The sequence below is a fragment of the Ochotona curzoniae genome, unplaced genomic scaffold (assembly GCF_017591425.1).
Source record: "Ochotona curzoniae isolate NIBS_2020 unplaced genomic scaffold, NIBS_Ocur_1.0 patch361, whole genome shotgun sequence".
NCBI lineage: Eukaryota > Metazoa > Chordata > Mammalia > Lagomorpha > Ochotonidae > Ochotona > Ochotona curzoniae.
In genome coordinates, this window is record NW_024466930.1 from 1,074,820 (window position 1) to 1,099,658 (window position 24,839).

Below are 24,839 nucleotides of genomic sequence, written 5' to 3' on the forward strand. Positions count from 1 at the left end.
AGTAAATGGGTTCGGAAGTGGAGATAGGAACGCGTCCCGATCATCAGTAGGGGGTGAAATCACAACAGTTATCTGTGTTCGCAAAGTCCTTCATGTAAGGCTGCTGGGTGAAAGACCTGGAGTTTGCAACTCCTCTGCGGAGCTCCCATCTGCCGGAGCCGCCACGTCCGGGACCGAGCGCGGCAGCGAGGCCGCTGCTTCCGGGCGTGGGAGCCGGGGTTCCCGTGCCGTCTGCCGCAAACGTCCCAGACGGTAAATGACAATCGCTAAAAACCGTGAACCTTCCGACCCTGTCAGGACGCCCTAAAACACTCTCAGGTGGGAAAAGAGCAGTTTAGGCCGCAGCCCAATCCATTGAGAGCGCGCCAAATCAGCGCATTGTGACGTCATCGCGCTGGCGCGAGGGGCGGGAACTGCAGCCAGAAGGGCGGAGCCAGTGCACGCAGCCTGTTCTCAATCAGGTCCGCAATCCCGGCATATAAAGGGATGTTCTGTGTTCGTTAGCTACTTGCTGTTTGCACTCGGTAGTAGCAAGCATGTCTGGTCGCGGCAAGGGAGGCAAGGGCCTTGGCAAAGGCGGCGCCAAGCGCCACCGCAAGGTGCTGCGCGACAACATCCAGGGCATCACCAAGCCCGCCATCCGCCGCCTGGCGCGCCGCGGCGGCGTCAAGCGCATCTCGGGCCTCATCTACGAGGAGACCCGCGGCGTGCTCAAGGTCTTCCTGGAGAACGTCATCCGCGACGCCGTCACCTACACCGAGCACGCCAAGCGCAAGACCGTCACCGCCATGGACGTGGTCTACGCGCTCAAGCGCCAGGGACGCACCCTCTACGGCTTCGGCGGCTGAGCTGCTCCTGCAACCCCGAACTCTCAACCAAAGGCCCTTTTCAGGGCCGCCCACGTTTTCATGAAAAAGAGCTAACACGTTTTTTCGTTTTTGCGGCAATGGCGTTTTTGCGGCAGTTGTGGTTTTTTTTTTTTGGTTGGGTTTTAAGCTTTTCGTGAAACTGATTTGTGTCGCATTCCTGCGATGTATGCTTTACTGTCGTAACTGCAGGATGATTTTCCCCGTTTTCCTGTTAAATTTTTGGTAAGCAGCCTGACATGTGAGACGGTTCCGCAATATTGCAGCCCTCAAAATGGCGGGAACAGGGAACAAAGCGGTATGAGGGACGGTAGGAGCTGGTTGGTTCCCGCCGCCATAGCTCAGTATCTGGGTGCTCGGGGAGGGAACAGCACGCGCGTCGCAATCTGGTTTCTATACCGTGTCAGTTATTATGTACTTTGTTACGGAAATAGCAGGGAGTCAGGTTATTTCAGGCTATTAGAAGGCAGCTGTTGTTTAAGCGGTGATTATTGAATTAGGTATGTAATCCGCATTTAACGCCATGGTAGCATCAATTTGTACTCATTCTGCAAAAACTAGACTGCGCAGGTGTCTGAAGACCGTGGTTTTAACCAGGTGCACAGTACAGATAAGCCACTTCAAACTTTCGTGTTAACTTAGTGCCAAGTTAGAGATAATTAGGGATTTCTCAGTACAAATCCAGACGAACTGTGCTTGGCAGCTTGCTGTTTCGGTAGAACAGCGCCTCGTTAAGCATGGAGGATCACCCTCGTTTTCTTCCTCATGCTATTCCAGACAGAAGACGGGTTCTGTTGCAGGCTGCCGCGCGGGGGCACCGGTATCCCGTACATCTGTTATCCTTCGCGGGCTCAAACGAACAGCCATATGTCTTAATGGCAGAAGTGGGATGCATTGCCAAGACTTGAGACAAATTGGCGTCAGGGCGGCGACCCTGGAAACAATGCTCTCCACTTCTCATTACAGGCGAGAACTCAGCGCCTTTGTAGCTTGTAAAAACCCCCGAGCCACGCTCATTCGGAAGAACACTGGCTGCCTGGTGCCTCATCTACTGATTTAAGTCTGTATCCTCTAATCTTGTACTGGTTGTTCTTACTGGACATTGTTGACAAGGACCTGAATCTTCGGTAACAACAGCAATGAATGAAATTAAACAGGGCAATATTTTTATATCAGTGTATAAACGGAGCGTGGAGTAATTGTAAATAAGTAATATCTGTGTTAGGTGGCGTGAGCTCTTTAAGGTCCCCCGACAAGCAGGAGTAGGCTTTAAGGTGAAGGTGGAAAGGGGGAAGAGGAGATGATAGGACCATGGAAAGCTTTATTGATGAAGTGACGGTTGGGAAAGATCTGGAGGAATAGTCCAAACGGAAGACCAAATAGGAAAGACCTGGAGATTGGGGTTCAAGGACAGGTGTAGGTTGTTCTGAGGCCTTGCAGCCAGAATATGGACATGGGTTTAGCTTTGAGTGGGTGGGAATGACCGAAGGGTTCAGAGCAGAAGCCTGACCAGAGCTGATGTAAATTTGAAAACATCCTTCTTCTCTGAATGATGGAGCATGGACAGCAGGAGCAGCGAAACCATTTAGGAGGCCAGAGATCTGAGAGCTATTGATCCTTGTGTTAATTTAGCCTGTGGATTTTGTGTGTATTTTCAAAGAAGAGTTGATGGTTTTCTGAGCTAGTAAGGGTAGGAAATGGAGAATATTCACGAATGATTTGGATGACATGGAACCCACGTACATACCAATTGCTAAAGTGTGGGAGGAACAGGGAAGGAGCAAGGTCCGGAGCTAATAAGGAGCAAGCCTTGGGTACCAGGGAGTTTGAGATGTCTCTAACATGTTTAAGGGCTAGTCAGTTGGATGTAGGAAACTGTATCAGGGAACAGGTCTGGGATCTTAACAATGTTACCAATTGTCAGAGTAAAACTGTCAGGAGACTAACAACACTATCAGGTGAGATATCTTAGAAAGGAAGGCTGATAATGAAGAGAGGCAGTGTGCCGACTGGATGCTAGGTCAGGGGAATAAGAAATGTGGCATGTGAATTGATGGCTGTTGGTTTAGCAGTGCTTTTTCTAGTCATTCATTTCGTCTATAATCCTTAGAATCAGAACGGGTATTATTCCTAATTCAGAATTGTGCAAAAATGTCCTTACTAAGCAAATGGGTCATGACATTGGAATTCTTAGTCAGATAATTGATTTTTGTTGAAGTTTGAGCCTTCCTGACAATCACTCACTCTTCCACATATTTTAATGCAATTCCAGAAAGTTCTCAGGCACCTCAGCTGATGAATCTTGTAACAGTTTGGTCTTTCTGTGCACCTTACTAGCTCCAGATCTGAGAAGGTAGACTTGAACATGAACAGGTGATACTGTTAAACTCATGTTTTCTTATAGCTGTGGAGATACTGTAGTTGTGTGGAAACCTAAACCACAGGCTTTGAACTGCAGAGTCAGAGGCGCTGCTCCTTGGCGCAAGTCTCTGCTTGAGGGTCTGAATTACTTTCACTTCTGACTTAAACAGGTCTCACACAGAATTTCTGCCATCACTTCTCACAAAACCAGTTTCTCTTCTTGAAAATGGTGACTGGTGATTTTACTCTTCCCTTTGGAGTCATTTTTTTTTTCCATCCCACCCCTCAACTTTCACCCTCTACCTATTAGTGAGTCCTGTTAGCACCAATGTCAGAACGCAGTCTTCCCCACTGCTGTCCTGCTCAGCATCCTCCTCTCCCACCTGCTTCTGCCTGGCTTGCTTTTTACACAGCAGGTGAATGGGATGCAGTCAGGGGCCAAGCAGATGGAACAGTGCTCTGACATCTCCCAGAGTAAAAGGCCCAAGTCCTTTGAGTGGCTTACAAGGTCCTGCTTTCTTGATCTGGTCACTTTCACTTTGCAGCCTTTTATTCTTCCCAACCCAGCTGTACAAACTCTTTGAAATTTTTTTCTGAGTCTCCAAGGGGATGGTCTATCTGGTTCTTTCCATGTAAAACATTCAGCTTCCACATCTCCATAGGTAGTCCTTGCTTAGCGCCTGTAGGTTTGTATTGCAATTTTATCCCCTCAGTGAGACTGTCTGTTTGTGGCCAGGCTGCTCAGCACTGCAAATTCCCACTACTTGTCCTTGGAGAGGTGGCAGTCAGCTTGCAGTTAGAACATATTCTATGAAAAGTGATGCAAGAATGCAATATCAACTACAATGTCACAGGGGGGTATTAGTGGCAGTAACGGGACTGGTCTTTGGTACTTGGACAGTGGCTTGGTGCTGGTTTTGGAGGCCCTGTGGGCTAGTGAAAGAATCTGCGTTACACACGAGCACAGGGCCCATGCAGTATGTTTTTCCTGCCTCTGGTTCTGATTACGGATTAATTCTTTTACATAATCCATGGCTGCACTGACTATTTTGTTTTTAAGTTATTTATATTGAATTCATCTAAACAAGTGAATGGATTAATGAATAAGTAGCATAAGTCTAAATGAATTTACCGTTGACAAAAATGAAGCATTTCAATGCATGTGGGAGGTTCCTTCTCCTGGCAGGAAAGGAAAATAATACACGAAGGAGCCATACAAAATGAGTAAGTCTTGCATATTGGCAACAATTTTGCAAAGAGCGCTACCTGTCTTTTCTGGATATTTACAGAATTCTGGGAGGTGAAGAGTGATGAAAATTTTAATACAAGCACCATTTAATTGCTTATGGATGTTATGTTTGTGAGGGAGGTGAAGTAACTTTTTCATTAATAGATTTATGCATTGTTTTTTAATTGAGTATAAGCAAATAAAAATATTCTAAATCATGGGTCAGTTATGAAGGATAGATAACAGGAGAACCATATGTGAGTCCAATGGCAAATGAGCTATCATCATAGATATGAACAAGAACTGCTTTGACCTAAGCTCATCCTCCAGTTGTCCCACTAGAGGCAACCCTGGCCCTGAATGTTTTTGTCTTTCTGGTCTTGATAAGACTTTGCATTTTTCTGGCCCATGCTATTACATACTATTTTGCTTGCCTATCCCATTTGAATTTTTGGGGAACATATGTTCAGCTTCATGTGACTCACCAGGTAGTTCACAAATAATTCTTGCCCTTTTGCCCTTTAATGCTTGGTTCCTTTTATGTTTTAGCTTCCTTATTCATGAGCTATATTTTAACATTATCCTATTCATTTTTACATATAAAAAAAAAAAAAAAAACCCACAAAAAACCCTAGTACACATAGTCCCTGGTAAGGCTCAGTTATCAGTTAAGTAAATCATCCCTTTTCCTTAGCATAGGACCGGAAGAGTTGAACAAAGTATTTTTGTTCTTGGCAACACTCCTGGGAATATCTGGAGCTGATTCCCTTCCAAGCAGTTAATGATTTCACCCAAATGAATACAGAAGTGCTGGTGAATATTTTGCCTGTGATTCTTCTGGGATTTGGGTCTTGTGATTATGTGTATAACACAGTAAGATAATCATCTATGTGCTACAAACAAGAATACATTATTATCCACTCATCTTTGAACCCAGTATTTCTAGTAGTCATTGTTATGCTGACCCTGGGATGGGGTCAAGGATGTTTCCTCAGATGGTATAGAAATGAAAAAGTGGGGAGGCAAGTGCAAGTGTTGCAATCTTTTCAGAAGCAGAGAAGACTGGACACTGGCTCAAGGGGACCCAGTTATCTATGTGGCCCAGCTTTTACACTTCAAGAAGAATAATAAAAAATCTGAAGTCCTTCTCATTCAGGTCCGCTCATGCAAATGAGGCAAACTCCAGCTTGTGACGCACATGCAAATGAGGCATGCGAGTGCTACCAATCTGATACGCCGAAAACAAGGTGGCGTGTTCTGGCGTTTTCAGTTAGCTGGAGCCGTGGTTTTTCTGGGAAGAGTTTTGCAGAGGCTTTTGTAAGTTTTAACACCTGGAAAAAGGTTTTTAAAATTTTCTTGTGACTCCACCTTTTTTTTTTTTTTTTGGCCGAGAGTCCATGTCCACTTCTACAGTGAATCCGACAACGATATACAAGATATTAAATGACGCCTTTATTATCGCAGGCATAGGGAATTTGCTGCATATGCAGCAATCCAAAATTGAGTCAGTTAAAGCACGCTGTCATCTGCTGCGGAGGCACGTACAATACCAATGAGAAAACCAAGAAAAAGCACATCACAGCTGATAAAGTAAACAAACTAGAAATCTCCTTCACATCATCAGTTGTGTTTTTGTGTAAATAAGTTCAAACCTAAATACTGGGGCCATCCTGAAGGTAGTAAGGGATTGCACGATAAAAAGTGACAAAGATGACTAGACAGTAATTCCTTGTAATGATACCCTTCTGTGCTAAAAGCAAAACGAAATTTAGTAATCTAGCAATGCAGGTACAGTACAGAGGAGCAAGAGTCCAAAACATTATGGCTCACCAGATAGCAATTGTGTTAAATTCAAGTATAGTAACACTGGCACATTGTTACTGAAGGGAGTTTTTGTAACCAGAACCAGGTTGGGGACAGAATGCTGTATCTCCCCAAAGCAGTAAAAAGGAGTAACTGTGGCCAGTTAGTTACCTATAATCAGTATGCATAAACACCAATGTCACAGATCTTTCATAGGCTGTGTAGGTGGCTCTGAAAAGAGCCTTTGGGGTGAATTGTGCCCAAGCACGCGTCTACTTGGAGCTGGTGTACTTGGTGACGGCCTTGGTGCCCTCGGACACGGCGTGCTTGGCCAGCTCGCCGGGCAGCAGCAGGCGCACGGCCGTCTGGATCTCCCGCGACGTGATGGTCGAGCGCTTGTTGTAGTGCGCCAGGCGCGACGCCTCGCCCGCGATGCGCTCGAAGATGTCGTTGACGAACGAGTTCATGATGCCCATGGCCTTGGACGAGATGCCCGTGTCGGGGTGCACCTGCTTGAGCACCTTGTACACGTAGATGGAGTAGCTCTCCTTGCGGCTGCGCTTGCGCTTCTTGCCGTCCTTCTTCTGCGCCTTGGTCACCGCCTTCTTGGAGCCCTTCTTCGGGGCAGGAGCGGACTTGGCTGGCTCAGGCATCGTGGCTGCAAGACTCAAATCTGTCCTCCACGAGAAGAAGTCAGAGTGCGGAGGCCCGTGCGCCACCAGCCTATTTCTGCGCTGAACATGCAAATGAGGATTGTAGATGTCTGGGTTTTCATTGGCTTGCTGGCTTCGCTGCCTGCTGATAGGCTACGACGGGATGCTGAGCTCCCATTGGCTCTATCAGTATCCTCGCCTCAGACAGGACCGCCCTACGGCGGCAGACGTCCTATGCAAACTAGAGGCAGCCTGTTCTCACAGCTGCGTTGTGATTGGCTGGACGTGGCATCCGGACGCTGCCATAGGCTACTTTACGAAACCAGAGCAGAGTATAACTGTGCAGCTGCCGGGTGCTGGGCATCTTGGGTTTAACTGAACCTCAGAGCCATCGCCATGTCTGGACGCGGCAAGCAGGGCGGCAAGGCTCGCGCCAAGGCCAAGACTCGGTCCTCCCGGGCCGGGCTGCAGTTCCCCGTGGGCCGCGTGCACCGGCTGCTGCGCAAGGGCAACTACGCCGAGCGCGTCGGCGCGGGCGCTCCCGTGTACCTGGCTGCCGTGCTCGAGTACCTGACGGCTGAGATCCTGGAGCTGGCGGGCAACGCGGCGCGCGACAACAAGAAGACGCGCATCATCCCGCGCCACCTGCAGCTGGCCATCCGCAACGACGAGGAGCTCAACAAGCTGCTGGGCAAGGTCACTATTGCCCAGGGTGGTGTTCTGCCCAACATCCAGGCCGTGCTGCTGCCCAAGAAGACCGAGAGCCACCACAAGGCCAAGGGAAAGTAAAGTCTAAGATCTGTAAAGGTTTTTTTGTTTTGTTTTCAAACCAAAGGCTCTTTTCAGAGCCATCCACGTTTTCAGAGATGAGCTGTTAGCCGTGTCATTTCTAAAGAGTGCTATACTTCATGTTGTACATTTGAGGTTAGGATATGTGTCCAGTTTTTGTGGGTAACAAATAGGCCATACCCCTGGCAAAGGCGTCATAAGAAATGATTTTTTAAAATATTTATTTTATTGGTAAGGCAGATATACAGATAGGAGAGACAGGAAGATCTTCCGTCCGATGATTCACTCCCCAAGTAAGCGCAACGGCCGATGCTATGCCGATCCGAAGCCAGGAGCCTCTTCCGGGTCTCCCACATGGGCGCAGGTTCCCAAAGCTTTGTGCCCTCCTCGACTGCTTTCCCGGGCCACAGGCAGGGAGCTGGAAGGGAGGCAGGGCTGCCGGGATAGAACCGGCGCCCATATGGAATCCCGGATGTGCAAGGCGAGGACTTAACCACTGCGCCACAGCGCCGGGACCAAGAAATGTTTTCGTTCAGTTCATACAATCCCGCCTGTCTAAAGTAGCAGTAAAACCCTTCGTTTTCGCCCCACAGGTCCTGAAACTTTAACATAGCTGCTGGGGACAGCTTCTGTTTTCACTGTGGTAGACAAAGAGGTTTAAGCTAACATGAGTCCGGGAGGTTGTCACCGAGCTAGGAGAACGGCTGTTGAGGCTTTCAGGAGTCCAGAATTGTTGGGAAAAGTCGGGTTCGGAGCTATTTTAGGCGGATCCGAATTTCCTAAGGCCTTTGTCATTTGACAGGAGCCCAGGGATGTGTTAGAGTGGCAGTTGCCGCAATCTAGAAATCCGCAGGAAAATAGCTGGGACACGAGGCGTTCCAAGCCTATTCCCGGAAGACTCGCACTGAATATCAAATGCTTCTCTAACGGCTGCTACGGTTCAATCACCATAGTAAACGAACAAGAGCGGCAAAAAAGTTGTCGCTGGGCCGGAAGGAATTAATCCAATGAGAGCCCAGTGCGTCAGCACCACGTCATCCTCGCTGCAGCCACTGGCCTTACTCCGCGGGAGTTTTTAAAGTGGAGAGACCAATAAGAATGTCCCTCAGTATATTTAAAGGGAGAACGGTGCGGAACGCACTCAGTCTCTCCTTGTAGCTGCTGCAGGCTTCCCAAATGGCTCGCACGAAGCAGACAGCCCGCAAGTCGACCGGCGGCAAGGCCCCGCGCAAGCAGCTGGCCACCAAGGCGGCCCGCAAGAGCGCGCCGGCCACGGGCGGCGTCAAGAAGCCGCACCGCTACCGGCCCGGCACGGTGGCGCTGCGCGAGATCCGGCGCTACCAGAAGTCGACGGAGCTGCTGATCCGCAAGCTGCCGTTCCAGCGGCTGGTGCGCGAGATCGCGCAGGACTTCAAGACGGACCTGCGCTTCCAGAGCTCGGCCGTCATGGCGCTGCAGGAGGCGTGCGAGGCCTACCTGGTGGGGCTCTTCGAGGACACCAACCTGTGCGCCATCCACGCCAAGCGCGTCACCATCATGCCCAAGGACATCCAGCTGGCGCGCCGCATCCGCGGGGAGCGGGCTTAAGTCGTCCTTCCCTGGAGCACCGCACCGTGAAAATCCAAAGGCTCTTTTCAGAGCCACCACTTCATCTTCAAAACAGCTGTGACTTCAGAGATTTCCTCATTTGTCACTGTATGTCTTTATTATTTTTGGTTGGTTAATTTGGGATGATTTTTTGGCTTAAGAAGCGGTATATCTTGTCCTGTTTGGTTGCTTCAAAACATTTTTAGGATGCTGAGCATGCCCAGAAAGTAAAACTGGCAGCTTTTTTAGAATGATTTTCTTTTCTATGCACTCATGATGTCTGTCATGCTAAATGTAATTGTGGTTTTTCAATTGCAGTGCGTTAGCTATTTGTCTTGTTATTGCTACGCTGTGAACTGGTAACCATGAAGAAGCTGCTAACTGAACGGCTGTCTAAGAATGGATGGATATTTCAGTTTTTATTGCTGCCACTTGTGCTAGATTCACAGCCGTGAATTCATTGTGCCAGTAGAGTAAGGGAAGCTTTCGTGCACCGTTTTTGGTCCACGTGGCTAAGTTAGGGTGGAGGTTGAGCACAGGCAATGCTACTTTTGCTTGGAAGCAGGTGTTTCCATTTTGGCTGACTAGCTGCTGTCTGATCCCACATCAGCAAAGACGCCTCCACCAGGCTTTTCTGAATGTCTGTGTTCATAGGGAAGTCTCAGTGTGCTTGATTTCTGGACTACTTGAATATCTCACTACGACAGCAAGGAAGCTGCTCCTCTGAGCAATCTCCCAGCCCCTTCCTGAGGTGTGCTGTTTTGCATTTACATGGGGACTTGGATATTCAAGGTTTTTTTTTTTTTCCTTTTAAAGATTTAGCTATTTTTTATTGGAAAGGTAGTAGGAGGGATAGATCTTCCGTACAGTGGTTTACTGTCTAAATGGTTACTTTGACAGCAGCTAGTTGATCTGAAACCAGGAGCTTGTTCCAGCTCTCCCAAGGCCTTGGGTCATTCTCTACTGCTTTCCCAGGTGATGAGCAGGGAGCTGGGGTGGGAAGTGCAGCACTCTACATGCACTGATGCCCCTATGTTATCCGCACGCTTGCAAGCTGATGGTTTAGCCAATTGAGCCATCGTGCCAGGTTCTCAGGTGATTCATTTGTATAAATTTTAGCAATTTCATTTCATTTCTCTCAGGTCGTTTTCTTTTTTCTAAACCTTATGTGATGGACCTAGTCTTGTTGCCTCAGAGGCAAATTCTTGCTTTGTATGCACCAGGATCCCATATGAGTGCTGGTTCATATCCTGGCTGTTGCAGTTCTCTTTCAGTTCCCTGCTTTTGTGATATACGACGATTTGTAAAAAGAAAAAAAAAAAAAAATGAAAAGCCACTGTATCACTCAGTTCTCACGTTATACCATTGCCCAAAGATGTTTCCTGTGATCACTTCATCTTAGCTCCCTCATAAATATCCGTGTAGAAGTTGTAATCGTACTACTTATAGAAAAATTTTTGACGTATTCAAAAGGAAGAGAGACACCTTGCACCTGCTGGCTAATCCCCCAGTGCCAGCAGCAGCAGGGGTTGGGACATCTGAAGCTGGGAGTCTAGGTCTGCTCTCCTTGCAGGTACTTCGACCATTACAGTTGTGTGTCTATGACCCTCCTAGGCAACCACTGCATTCAGATGTTGCACTTGAATCATGCCAAGGCTCCGCAATGTGCTGATGTCTTCGCTCTTAAGTGCCTGCCTCACACTAATGGATTTTAAGATGTATCTATTATGTGTATATTTTCTGAGTGTTGACAGTGGGGGCAGATGCTGGGTTGTGTGTTCACAACACACACAGAATGGAAAAGAGAAAGAGGAACTAAGTGGTTATGTGTCCTCCAAGAGAAGCAAGGAAACCTGGCCATGCAGGGTCTGTGGAAGGGAAGAACATGGGTTCTTACTTTGGAGTAAATGCTGGTAACAAGATATAAGAACATCAAAAACTAGATCAAGGAGAAAAATGTGTGTGGGAATGGCGACTTGATGGTGGGGGGCAGAGATCGTAAGGATCTGCCTCTAGCTGTCACTCAAAGCTTGCTCGCTGAATTCCTCTATCCGTCTTTCATCTACCCTTCTGTCTCCCTTGCAGGATGGGGCAGAATAGCCGAGAAGCCAGCATTCAAATTCTAGCACACCAGAAATCCCTTCTAGGACAAAAGCCGCATTTCTATGTGGAAAATTAGAGCATGTATTTTCCACAAATGTCAGGTGATTGCCTAGCCATCGATAGTTTTATTTGAATTTAAGGACCCTGACAACTGCCAGCGCCACATATTTCTCTCCCTCTTGAAATGATGTGCCAACTAGACGTACTAATGGTAGCTTCCTTGGGAATTGTCCAGCTGGTCCAGGGCTTAAGAATTCATACTTGGACAGCTTGTAATATAGTGCCTGTGACATGAGTGTAAACTCCTCTGGTTCAGGAGATTCCTAGGGTGGTGACAGCCGACAGCTGAGTTGCATTTTGGAGACTGTCTCCGGCTGGCTTATTATAGTCAAAGTCTAAAGCCCTTGTCGGCAAGGGTTTTCAGATTCAAGTGCAAAGGTACAGATCTGAGGTACTATTTCCTGAGCTTCTTCAATCTCCACAGATCCTGGGATGTTCTTTGCCCCTTTCTTCTGGCAGGATGGAATGTGAACATGCTTGCTGGAACTGGAGTAAGTGTCTTAGAATACAGGATGTCAGGAGCTTGTTAAGAATGGCAGAGCTTGGACCCGGCACCATGGCCTAGCTGCTAAAAGTCCTCTCTGAACGTGCTAGGATCCCATATATATGGGTGCCAGTTCTAATTTCGGCAGCTCCACCTCCCATCCAACTCCCTGTTTGTGACCTGGGAAAGCAGTTGAGGATGGCCCAAGGCCATGGGACTTGTGTGGGAAATTTGGAAGAAGCTCCTGGCTTCTAGTTTTGGATCAGTTCAGCTCTGGCTGTTGTGACCACTTGGGGAGTAAATTAACTGATGGAAGATCTTCCCCTTTGCTTCTCTCTCAGTCTGACATTCCAATTTAAAAGACAATAAAAGACCTACAGAACACACTGACCAATGTGTTTTCTGGATCCCACGCCTTAAACTCAGGGAATCAATTTTTTTTTAAGATTTATTTTTATTATTATTTTTTATTGGAAAGGCGGATATACAGAGAGGAGAGACAGAGAGGAAGATCTTCCGTCCGATGATTCACTCCCCAAGTGAGCGCAACGGCTGATGCTATGCCGATCCGAAGCCAGGAGACTCTTCTGGGTCTCCCACGCGGGTGCAGGGTCCCAAAGCTTTGGGCCGTCCTCGACTGCTTTCCCAGGCCACAGGCAGGGAGCTGGAAGGGAAGCGGGGCTGCCAGGATTAGAACCGGCGCCCATATGGGATCCCGGGCGTGCAAGGTGAGGACCTTAACCACTGCGCCACCGCGCCGGGCACAGGGAATCAATTTTAAGTACAAAAAACAAAGCATGGGAAAGAGAGAAGGCAAAGCTAACATCATATCTGAAGTATGTTGTGTGACATGTGATCTCAAGCCTGGATTATACAGGTGATACTGTTATGGGGAACTTTTCCCAAGGGACTAGGTAACCTCTGATCTGTCTCACATTGAAAGAATTTCCACATGGACAAATCAATGAGCAAACAGATTTCTTAAGTCAGAGACCTCCTGCCTGTCACGAGGGAAGTTTTCAAGAGAGAAAGACCCAAGGAAATGTTTGAAGTGGTGTCTCTTAAGCGCAGTTTTGGTGACCCAAGTAATAGGTAACAATCAATGAGAGGTGGGGCGAAACTCATCAGAGGGTCAGGTTTGTGATTCTGTTTCCTTAGCTCAGATTAAAACAAAAAGCTTGATGGGTGTGTCGAGGAACTTTTTTTTTCATAAGAAACTAAATACTCAGAAAGGCTGGGTCATTGCTTCCTTGTTATTCCCATGATAAAACTAAAAGCTTGGCGTGGGATTGCACCTCAGTCTTACTAAGCACGGCCTTTGGGGAGAAACAAACATCTTGTACAGTTTGAACGAAATTCTCCCTTTTCACATTCTACCAAGTACATGGATCTAATTACCTATTAGCCTGCATAACCTCTTACGCTATCCTTGCTTTTGCACACTTGCAGTACTCTCCCAGGATGGCTTCCTTGCCAGCAGGTGGTTTTGGGTATTAGAGATGATGATGATGACACTCACTGTCCTGCAGCAATGGACTTTGTGCCTGGAGCTGATAATAACTCAAGTGGACTCCTACTGATGGTTGAAAGCTGAAGTTTATTAGTGGCCTCAGACTTTATATATTTAGGGTCATATAGGATAAGGGAGGAAGTATTGAGCTTATCAACGAAACCCATAAACTGTTTCTATATTTTTCTTTTGCATATTCCACCAAATGTTCTTATTCACATGTTGCCAACTCAACTGTTCTCACACAAATGTATCCATTTAGTTATACAATGGTACACATTTAGCTGTTCTCATGCGAATTATGTCCAATTAGTTATACAAAAGGTATTCATTCTGCTGTTCTCATACAAAGGGTATCCAGTCAGTTACACAAATGGCATCCATCCACCTATTCTCATAAAATGTTATCCAATCAATTGTAATCTTGTGTTCACTGACTTTCATGAGTCACAATATCCTTCTACAGATGACAAAGGGGTTAGCAGTTGCAAGAGATTTTGGAAGTAATGCTTGATCTATTGCAGAGTCAGGGACAATTACACAGCCACCCAGGATATTCTGAGTGGCTATGCCTTCTATATATAAATGTTTTCGGTGCAGAAGTGTAGCCTCTGTACATGTCAACATTGGGCTGTTTAAAAATTTTTTAGATTTATTAATATTTTAATTACAAAGTCACACGTACAGAGAGGAGGAGAGACAGAGAAGAATATCTTCTTTCTGTTGATTCACTCACTCCCCAAGCGGCCGCAAAGGCTGGAGATGCACCGATTCGAAGCCAAGAGCCAGGAAATCCCCTTCAGGCCTCCCATGCAAGTGCAGGGTCCCAAGGCTTTGGGCCATGTTCCACTGCTTTCCCAGGCCACAAGCAGGGAGCTGGGTGGGAAGCGGGCCCGCCAAGAACAGAACTGGTGGTATGTCGGATCCCAGTGCATGCAAGGCGAGGGCTTTACTCATTAGACTACAGCGCTGGGCCCTGGGCTGTTATAATAAAACCGTCATAAATATTGAGTGCTTCATAAATATTGGGTGTCTCCCTGGTACCATAATAGAGGACAGAACAAATTGATCAACTACCCCAGCCAAGTGTTGACAGTGATTATCTGGGTAAATCGAGTTTGACTATATCAACCAGTGGATTCATCCTGCTTGGAGTGGCGAGATTGGCAGTAATTGAAAGCTGTTGAGCTATCACAGCATTTTGAGTACGACCCTCGGAGCATGCTCCACATTGGGAACCAGGGGAGGTGTTGGGTGGCTGTCCCTCATCCCAGGGTGCAGAGGTCTTTGGGAGGCTGAGTGTAGCTTCTCCCCTTATCTCTCCTGTTTCCCCAGTTACAGGAAGGAAAAAAAGAGAATGTGAAAAGAATGGTTTCATCCACCTTTCTGTAGCCCTTGACCCTTATCATCCTAATCAACTATGTAAAAATCATCAAAATACATAAATAAATAAATCTTTAAAAAATAAATATTAGGTGTCTCACTAATATTCGGTTCTTGGTTTTTGTCTTTTTCTGTCTTAACATGCTATACATCTCTACTGAATGTATATATAGGCTAGTTATGATTCATACTTGCTTCTGAACATTGTCTACATCTCTTTGCCTACCTACTTAAAAATATTAACAACTTCTTATGAATTATTTAATTTATAAAAAACATTAATTTGTTTGAAAGGTATTGCATTCAACTTGAGTCTCTCCCCAAGAATTGCAGCCCAGACAACTCTGCTAAGCAACAATTTATTGAGGAGGCAGGTAAACAGATCACATGGCAGGGGTCAGCGCTCTCTTCCTTCAGAGTACTTGAACGTGAGAGTTTTCACAGAGTGAGTGAATTTTACAGCCTTGGGAACCAGGTGAGTTGGACAGCCAGGGGTGGTTGCCATGGGAACAATGGATAGACAATGGGTATAGCAACCATAGGAGGCAGTCATGGGAACAATGAGTGAATAAATCATATAATATTGATTCCTGGAACTGAGGGTTGCTAGCAGGGCATGTTACTCCTTGTGATCTGGCTCAAAAAGCAGGAAACTGGCAAAACGTTTTTTTTACAGAAGAAATAAAGTGCAGGTTAGCAAACTTATGCAGGTCTGCCTGAACCAAAGTGACTCCATTTTGTGAGTGGATTTTACCAAGGCTGAATTACTGAGGAACTGGGAGGGAGAGACAGAGAGAGATTTACAGTCCTCTGGCTCACTCCCCAAAAGGCTGAAAAAACCAGGGCTGGAGCCAATCTCAACCCAGGAGCTTCTTCTAGTTCTCCCACATGTGTGCAAAGGCCTAAGCAGTTGAGCCATTCTCTGCTGCTTTCCCAAGTGTGTTAGCTGGGAGCTGGGTCCCAGGTGAGGCAAGTGGGACTCAAACTGGCACCCATATATTGGGTAGTGGTACTGCACGCTGTGGTATTACTGGTTATGCTAGAGTGCTAGTGCTGTGAATGGTTTAATAGTGATGAGATTTATCCATCCTATTTGTTTTGTACTGATTTTCTATTGTAGCATTCAATTGCACATTATATTTAGAATATTCATGCATTTCATATATTTGAAAACAAACGGGGTCTGGTGCAATGGTTCCAAAGGCTAATCCTCCACTTCCAACCCTGGGATCCCATGTGTTTGCTGGTCTGTGTCCTGGCTGCCCTACTTCCCACCCAGCTCCCTGCTTGTGGCCTGGGAAAGCAGTGGGGAATTGCCTAAGGCCTTGGGACCCTGTACACATGTGGAAGACCTGGAAGAAACTCCTGACTCCTAAATTTAAATTGGGTCAGTAACAGCCATTGTTGCCATTTAGGGAGTGAACCAGGGTATGGAAGATCTTTTTCTCTGCCCCTTCTGCTTTTCTGTAATTCTACCTTTACAATAAAATAATAAATTAATAGTTAAAAACAGAAAGGAAAAAGTTAACACTCATTAAAAGTGAGTTCTTTCCATAAGATTTTCAGAGTTTATAACCCAGGCCTGAGATACATGGTTTTATGTGAGAGAAATAACCGACTTTTATTTATTTGTGCCCCTTTCAAGTTGTCTCACTTCAGGGAGTAGCTAATAATGCATCAATAGAGGTATCAAGAAAAAAAAAAAAAGACCCTTTGCCTCATTCAAAACTTTATCAAGGCATAAAATACATCATCCTAGCTATCCTTAGAATGCTATTTACATTTAAATACATGTATTTATTCAATGTCACTGTATTTAAAAGCAGAGACAGAGGTCTCCCATCTGCTAGTTCACATCCCTGGAATTCCTAACCATGAGGCCAGGAGCTCCACCTATCTCAAAACTGCGAGGCAGGGGTCCAGGTACCTGAACCATCATTTGTTGCCTCCAAAATGCACATTAGAAGGAAGACATAAGATGCGGAATGAAGACCCCGGCAGTTAGGCAGGTGGTGTTCCATGCTGGGACAACTCATGGCTGGAACACCCACCTGTCTATATTGGGAAGACGCTGAATCAATGTGAACTCCGCACAAGTTGACATCGAGTGCAATTTACATGTGGTCTCTGCTCTAAACTGAGTCTGTCAATACGAACTTTAACTTCTCTCCGTCTTCCTGTTCAGCACCCAAATTTGTCTTGCCTTAAATGATTAGTCCAGTCTTACTGTTCATGTTGTGGATTCCTGCTGCCCCGGCCTCACTCTAGAATTATAACCATGAAGAAAACAGTCCGGTTAATACTAATTTTCTGGCTTCTGAATACCTGAAGCACAACACATATCCATTTATCTCAAACAGTTTTTAGCTCAAAACAAAGCGGTTTATGTAGAAAATGCCCTTCAGCGTGGGTTTTTTTGTTTGTTTCTCTTAAATAACCCAAAGCACAGTATTAAAGCTGTTGTCTGGAGGCTTTGAATGGCTCTGATAAAGAGCCTTTGAACTAGATTTGGGTTTCCAGGAATCTGAGGGAAACGCACCTACTTGGAAGCAGACTTGCAAGAATTGGTAAGAGGATAGCAAAAACTGCTTTGGGAACAAATGTGAGAAGTCTACTGAAACTTAACCGCCAAAGGAGACTAGAGCACCTGTTAAATTTCCAGTTGAAACTGCCAATGATTATGTATTACAGAACTTTCAAAGAGAATGGAAGTGGCTCTGGAAAATTACTCAGTAAAAATTACTCAGTAATTCAAAGACTTTGGGTCTTTGAAAGCGCTGTAATACAACTTCATTGTAACAGGTTTAAGTGCAGAGCTAACAGGTACACTGAACAGCAGTGTCAGTTACAATGGTATTTAATTTACATTAGGCATCAAGTGTTCTGCTATCGTATTATCAATTGTAAAAGCTATTTCCTTACCTGGGGCTGTTCAGTTTATCTTCATGTCATGTATTCTTTGTGGGCTCAAGGCACCTATTTTTAGTTACAATTTCCAGGAATCTCCTTTTAGAGAAATTAAAAGGTAATTTGCAAGCAGTGACATGATGGCATTTAATTTTACTCCATTACTTGTGATTCCTTAACCTAAATTTTGAGTCCCATTGACTAGACCCAAACAAGACACATCCTCTGAATCATTTGACCATAGGTACCATTGCCTACTAATAATGAGCTGCGCCGGAAGCTGTAATAAAGTATATAATACCCTATGTGGACAGTTACTAAACAGTACCTCTTCGTTCAAATTTTCACCTTCATATCATATAGTACAGGAGACAAAAAGCCTGCACAAGCGTTCACTCATCTTCCTCAGGACAGCAAATTTTACACCACGACTTGTGTTACAGATCATTCATGAGCTTTGTAGGTGGCTCTGAAAAGAGCCTTTGGGGTGAAGAGTGCCCAAGCACGCGTCTACTTGGAGCTGGTGTACTTGGTGACGGCCTTGGTGCCCTCGGACACGGCGTGGTGGCCAGCTCGCCGGGCAGCAGCAGGCGCACGGCCGTCTGGATCTCCCGGGACGTGATGGTCGAGCGCTTGTTGTAGTGCGCCAGGCGCGACGCCTCGCCCGCGATGCGCTCGAAGATGTCGTTGACGAACGAGTTCATGATGCCCATGGCCTTGGACGAGATGCCCGTGTCCGGGTGCACCTGCTTCAGCACCTTGTACACGTACACCGAGTAGCTCTCCTTGCGGCTGCGCTTGCGCTTCTTGCCGTCCTTCTTCTGCGCCTTGGTCACCGCCTTCTTGGAGCCCTTCTTCGGGGCAGGAGCGGACTTGGCTGGCTCAGGCATCGTTGCAAAGACAACACAATGAAGCGTTCCGAAATAGAGCGTTATTTATATAGCTTGTATGCAAATAGAGGTTTATCGTTGTCATTACCTCATTGGACGAAATAGTCCAATGAAATGCTTCGACGCAAATAGTGAATTCAAACCTACTTTTTGATTGGCTACTTTTATGTACTCGATCATACACTCTTAGTGGGCAGTTTCTATTTCCAAACACTAAATAATTTATGCTTTATGTTCCCGGCCAGCCTTCACCCCCCTCTAAACAAGGAACAAAAGACTGACGACCAAATATGAATACTTTTGTGTCGATGTGTTGTTCCGCTTTTGAAATAAGGATCCCGGGAAAATTTTCTGTAAGGGAAAACTTGCTTGCGAAACTGCCGCTGTTTTGTGTAGATTTGACAAATTGAGCAGTATTGTTAAAGCCACAATTTTTGAAGAACTTGGTAAATTTCAACAGCGGTGTGATTTTAATCATAGCTAGGCAGAAGCGATATGTCCCAAGATTAAAAATTGTAAATAAAGTTAAAATTTAAAATTGTAAATTGTAAGGCTTTTCTTCAAAATTTAATTTTACCGATTGTGTACAAAAGTGGACTTTTTGAACCAACCCAAGACCTACAGAGTTGTTTTCACACTTTTGCAGACTTGTGTGACCGAAAAGAAAACCAAAATAACAAAAGGCGACGATTAAGCAGGACAACTGAGTACCTTTGCAATAGGTGCAGATTCCCTACAGTATGCTAGTAACCAATCAAAGGTCTTACTCAGTCAGTAAACTGCCAGGCGCGGAGTTTGAGAATTCCGACCAATCAGGAAGAAGTCTCCTTTATAAATGGCGCGAGAAACACTGTTGGCTCAGTTATTGCTCTGACCCGTTAGCCATGGCTCGCACGAAGCAGACGGCCCGCAAGTCGACCGGCGGCAAGGCCCCGCGCAAGCAGCTGGCCACCAAGGCGGCCCGCAAGAGCGCGCCGGCCACGGGCGGCGTCAAGAAGCCGCACCGCTACCGGCCCGGCACGGTGGCGCTGCGCGAGATCCGGCGCTACCAGAAGTCGACGGAGCTGCTGATCCGCAAGCTGCCGTTCCAGCGGCTGGTGCGCGAGATCGCGCAGGACTTCAAGACGGACCTGCGCTTCCAGAGCTCGGCCGTCATGGCGCTGCAGGAGGCTTGCGAGGCCTACCTGGTGGGGCTCTTCGAGGACACCAACCTGTGCGCCATCCACGCCAAGCGCGTCACCATCATGCCCAAGGACATCCAGCTGGCGCGCCGCATCCGCGGGGAGCGGGCTTAACTCGTTCTTCTGTGAGGCCCACCTTCAACCCAAAGGCTCTTTTCAGAGCCAATCACCTTTTCTGTAAAAGGAGCTGTCAATGTGTTAAGCTTTAATATCCAGTCCAATCTTGTGGGTTCTCTTCGATCAGGTCCAATCTAGCAGTTAGGAAGTTTGTTACCTTTACCTGTCCCCATAATTTTGGCTCTTATGTTTTTGAGTGGTTGCAGACTAAGGTGGTTCTTGGATGTTTTGCTTGGAAGTTTGGCTAACATTTGCTAAAATGTTACTGTGGTTTTAAGGCCTTGCTGGCCTTGAACTCACCGTTTTGCCAGTGTGTGTTTTGTACTGCTCCCTGTCACAGTGGCCTGTGAGTCACTAGAAATTTTGATGAAATGTCTGTCAAAATTCTCACTTCCTACGAGGCACCTGTTTGATCCAACAAGGTGGGTCAAGCCTGATAGTATTGACATCTAAGGTCTTGTGGGTATACTTATCGACTTCCGAAAGATCCTGCAGTGGAAATGTTCTTCAAATGCTGTGCCATTCAGAAACAGCAGCATCTGATAATCCATAGTGGATGATTGCCACGGCATGGCAGTCCAGATGCATTTGGCAAAGAAACGGTTTTCTGGGGAAGTGTTCATGTCCTTTTTCGTTGCCAATATTCTGCTTGTTCCAGCTGTGATTGCTTGACGTGACCCTACTTGCAGCTGAAGCTATGGATTTTGAGACAGGTTTAAATGGTTCTGGTTTGCTTTTAAGTTGGCAATTATAACCACGCTTTCCGATGGTCCTGAAAGGGAAACGTTTTTCTAGTGGCACATTTGGAAGGGAAAGTCATTGTCTGCTGTTTTCACTCCTTGACTGTCCCCATGGATCCTGTTTGTCCTACCACAGCTTTTTCCAACCATGAAAGTAGAAGGCTAGATTGAAAATAGAGCAGCAGGGATAGGAACTGGCACCTGTATGGAATGTCAAAGTCACAGGCATGGAAGGAATTTCCAAACCTGACCCAGTATAGTTTAGTTAGGGCCAGACTACAATGCAGTAGCATGTACAACTAACTAGTTGCTATGCATAGCCAGACAACACTGGCTTTAAGGTGCATTGCTGTACAACCTAGAAAATATGTGTAATGGTCTTAGAAGTGTGCTGGAAAAGAACCTTAGTGTGAAAATCCCAACCATTTGCTCATGGATCAGTGCTACTAAGAAACTGTGTGAGCTTGCAGGCCAAATGGCCTATGTGGCCTTTAGCACTGATGGGCCCCAATTCTTATGAATCAAGGCCCACCTAAGTCTGGTTATCTCACAGATGACTCCAAGTAATTAAGTGGGTGCTTACCATAGTTACTGGAGGCATGGCTGTCCCACTGAGATGGGTAGGGAACATGTGGTATTTCTCCTTACCTTGCAGGGCGTTGTGAATTGCCTCTTTGCAAGCTATTGAGGACTGCTCCTGTAAAAACCCTGTGAATGTGCTGTTCACACACTCCAGTAAGGGATGTCGGTCTGCCAGTTACCTGCTCTCAGACAAGAACCCCGGTTCAGATGTGCTGAACTTGAATAAACCATCTTGAATAAACCATGCTTGTACCCTTGGATCTACTTCAGACTCCTGGTGATTTCTGAGGATCTCAAATCTGGGCACAACAATAGCTGGTGATTATGAACTTCTTTATGCTGCATGAATTTAGTGGCGACTCAAATATACCAGTTTTTGTGCTGTGCATACATGCATACTACTTATTTCTAACTCTGGCATACAAGGGTGTTAACAATGGTTAGTAATAAAGGGAAAATCATAGTAATGTGAGAATTCATCCTATATTGTACATATTGATGTCTGGTACAGTACAACATGAGGATATCGGAGAAAGGCATGATTGATGTCTGTGAGTTTGCAGCATAAAACTTGAAGGAATGCAAGTTCAGACAAAAATGCTGTTTTTCTTTCCTTTTTTTCTTTTTGGCTGTGGTTGGCTTTTGGTATTTTGAACTGTGGAAGCAAAAGTGGAGGAACTATTATATGCCTAAATTCTAAGCACTGCAAAGGGTCTTGGGTTAGTTGAGTAGACAAGTAACTAGAAAAGAAAGTCACTAGAAAGATTGCTTTGTACAGTTTTTTGGCTTTAACTCCCATTACATAGTAACACTATTAATTTTCTTCTGGTATCGGATGATCCATTTTTCACAGGGACTGTGCAGCACCTGTTAAGAAGCATAAAGTTCAGTGTGTTTGTTCTTCCGTTCGCTTTCAGGATCCCATATCTGTCAAAGTAGTCCATACGCAATAACTGTTTATTTTGGGATGCTCTCTGACCTTTGCTTTACAAGATATCAGTTTGAGGTAACTGAGTTATAACTTTATAGAACTCTATTGCATATTTTCATATCTTCTCGTTGGCATTACAAGTTAAAAAAAAATCAATGAAAACTGTGATAATTATTTAGGAATTTGTTGCTTTGTATTGCTTGAGATTCAATGGTTAGCCCAAATGATTGCAATTTTTTATGACATATTTTTGGGTAGTTTTAGCTGCTTTGGTGGTAAAGTGTGCCTATTAGGTTTGGTTGGTTTCACCCATCAAAATTATCTTGTCAACATATTGCTAACCTTGTTTCAAAAAGTGTATGATATTTAGTACTGTGCGCTTGAAATATTGAGGGTGTGCGGTAAAAATTAATTTGAGCATTGTATTCTAAGGACATTATTTATCTGTGAAATTCTGTGCAACTCATTTTGCAAAAAGTCTATATATAAAAACCTAGCTCTAACTACATGATTATTTTTTCTGTTACTTGCATAAAGTCCTGTGCTGGGATTAATATAGGGAAATATAGTCAATAACTGCACCATCCTGTTTTTTCATATTGTAATACAGGAGTCCTTGTAATTTTTGTCTGCAGGAGTCCTTGTAATTTTTGTCTGCAATGTTTCATTGCTTAGAAGTATGATGCATACTTTGTCAAATGAAACTCCAAGCCTATATAGGCATTGCTTAAACAATGCTTCGAATTTCTTCTGTGTTTTATTCCTGTTGGTATTATAACACTTTGTTTCTCATACCCTGTTTATGCAGATCATTGTGCTAACATAGATCAGCAACATACGTTCAGACATGAGTGAACAGATGCTTACAGATTTCAAATCCCAAACCTGGCTTACCCTATTAAGCTGTATTGCTTGGCAATTGTGGTTACAAATTTGTTTGCATTTGGTATTGTTTCAGTTCTGTTAGGGAGATTAATAGAACATGTGTCGACTCCACATACTAAAAAAAAAAAATGTACTTACACTTCTGTTTATAGATTCCTTACACACTTGTGACTTTTGCTATATCATCCTCTTCCCCCTCCTCCCTCCTGGTAGTACTAGGGGGCGGGGACTCAAAGGGTTTCCCCGCCTTGTCTTGTTCTCGCGCTTTCAAACAGGTCCGCCGCATTGCTATATAAGCAGACTCTTCTTGCATTCCTGGCTACCGGTTGCCTTTAGTGCTTCATTGTTTTCAAAATGTCTGGTCGTGGCAAGGGAGGCAAAGGCCTTGGCAAAGGCGGTGCCAAGCGCCACCGCAAGGTGCTGCGCGACAACATCCAGGGCATCACCAAGCCCGCCATCCGCCGCCTGGCGCGCCGCGGCGGCGTCAAGCGCATCTCGGGCCTCATCTACGAGGAGACCCGCGGCGTGCTCAAGGTCTTCCTGGAGAACGTCATCCGCGACGCCGTCACCTACACCGAGCACGCCAAGCGCAAGACCGTCACCGCCATGGACGTGGTCTACGCGCTCAAGCGCCAGGGACGCACCCTCTACGGCTTCGGCGGTTAATGCAGTCAGACCTAATACACTGCAGTAAATTAAAGGCCCTTTTCAGGGCCCCCAACTTTTCTCTAAAAGGAGCTGGCATTTGTGCTTGATTTTTCTTTTTTTTTGTTTTTTTCTATTTAGTTTTAATTATTGACATTGTATTATGTAATACAGTTTTATAGGCACTGGGTTATACTTGATATTTAAGTGACTTGGCCATATGTCCAAATTTATAAGTAGGGTTTTGGACCAACATGTGAAGGGTGGTGAAGTTTTGTTATGTCTTTGAACTGCAAGTTTGAGCACCAATGTGTTGATTATGGGTCTCCTGTACTCACACATGGGTGAAAGCATTTGATTTGTATATCATTGAAACTTAATGGAAATAATGGATGCTTGGGTTTGTTTGAAAGGTTATCTGTTGTAATGTAACATTCTTGCAAAATAAGGATACCAGTCTTTCTCTTATGTGTGATAGCTTTTTAAAGTGTATCTTTAATATGTATTATTTGTATCTTACAAAGTGACTTAATGCTTGCCACCTTCAGAATCTTGCATGAAATTAGTAAGTCCCTAGTCACTGTACTTTGAAAATGCAGGCTTTTCTTTTACTTATTGATTTGTTCTGAAGTTAGTTTCCTGAATCAGATGCCAGTGTATACAGGCCTACTTGTTAGCTTCCATGTTTCTAGCAATGAAGTTATAAATAAATTGGAAAAGTTCTTGTTTTAAATATATAAACATTGGTTAACTCAATAGGGTTACATGGTAACTGTCAAAAAATTAAATGTTAGAATACATTTCTAACATTTCATTGATGGAACCACACAATATCTGCAAATTCCCGTGAGGAAGAAAAACAGTTGGGGTCTTCGTTCTAGTCTTGTTCCAGTGATGCTTAGAGGGCCATGGCTTCCATGGAGAAGCACAGAATCAGGATCAGCCTTAGGGTGGGTTCCTCAGTTTTCTGCCTTCAATTATGTTGATGATTTGGCAACACTCCAAGTTAGTTGATATTACCTCGTATGTGTAAGAGGGGCTAAGCCAAATGGGAATTTTTGAGGAACATGGGAATTCTGGTAATGGAACAAGGAAGGAAGGCCTGACACCAGAGCATCAGTGTGTTGGGGGTAT

At 45.3% G+C, this 24,839-nt stretch overlaps 4 protein-coding genes and 1 pseudogene across 4 annotated transcripts; 3 read left to right on the forward strand and 2 right to left on the reverse strand.

The window, feature by feature from the left end:
• Positions 1 to 512: 512 nt before the first annotated feature.
• LOC121167355 lies at positions 513 to 23,741 on the forward strand. The gene is made up of 7 exons (XM_040996806.1): positions 513 to 837; positions 6,227 to 6,243; positions 6,664 to 6,788; positions 7,298 to 7,696; positions 7,841 to 7,862; positions 8,859 to 9,209; positions 23,397 to 23,741. The coding sequence occupies exons 1-7, from the start codon at positions 537 to 539 to the stop codon at positions 23,724 to 23,726; spliced, it is 1,545 nt and encodes a 514-aa protein (XP_040852740.1). The 5' UTR covers positions 513 to 536; the 3' UTR covers positions 23,727 to 23,741.
• On the reverse strand, positions 6,530 to 6,949 carry LOC121167363 (histone H2B type 2-E). Its single transcript, XM_040996814.1, has one exon. It carries the CDS (start codon positions 6,909 to 6,911, stop codon positions 6,531 to 6,533), a length of 381 nt encoding a protein of 126 aa, XP_040852748.1. The 5' UTR covers positions 6,912 to 6,949; the 3' UTR covers position 6,530.
• LOC121167361 (histone H2A type 1) lies at positions 7,250 to 7,765 on the forward strand. The gene has a single exon (XM_040996813.1). The coding sequence runs from the start codon at positions 7,308 to 7,310 to the stop codon at positions 7,698 to 7,700; it is 393 nt and encodes a 130-aa protein (XP_040852747.1). The 5' UTR covers positions 7,250 to 7,307; the 3' UTR covers positions 7,701 to 7,765.
• On the reverse strand, positions 18,230 to 18,626 carry LOC121167362 (annotated as a pseudogene).
• LOC121167360 (histone H3.1) lies at positions 19,491 to 19,984 on the forward strand. The gene has a single exon (XM_040996812.1). The coding sequence runs from the start codon at positions 19,509 to 19,511 to the stop codon at positions 19,917 to 19,919; it is 411 nt and encodes a 136-aa protein (XP_040852746.1). The 5' UTR covers positions 19,491 to 19,508; the 3' UTR covers positions 19,920 to 19,984.
• Positions 23,742 to 24,839: the final 1,098 nt, after the last annotated feature.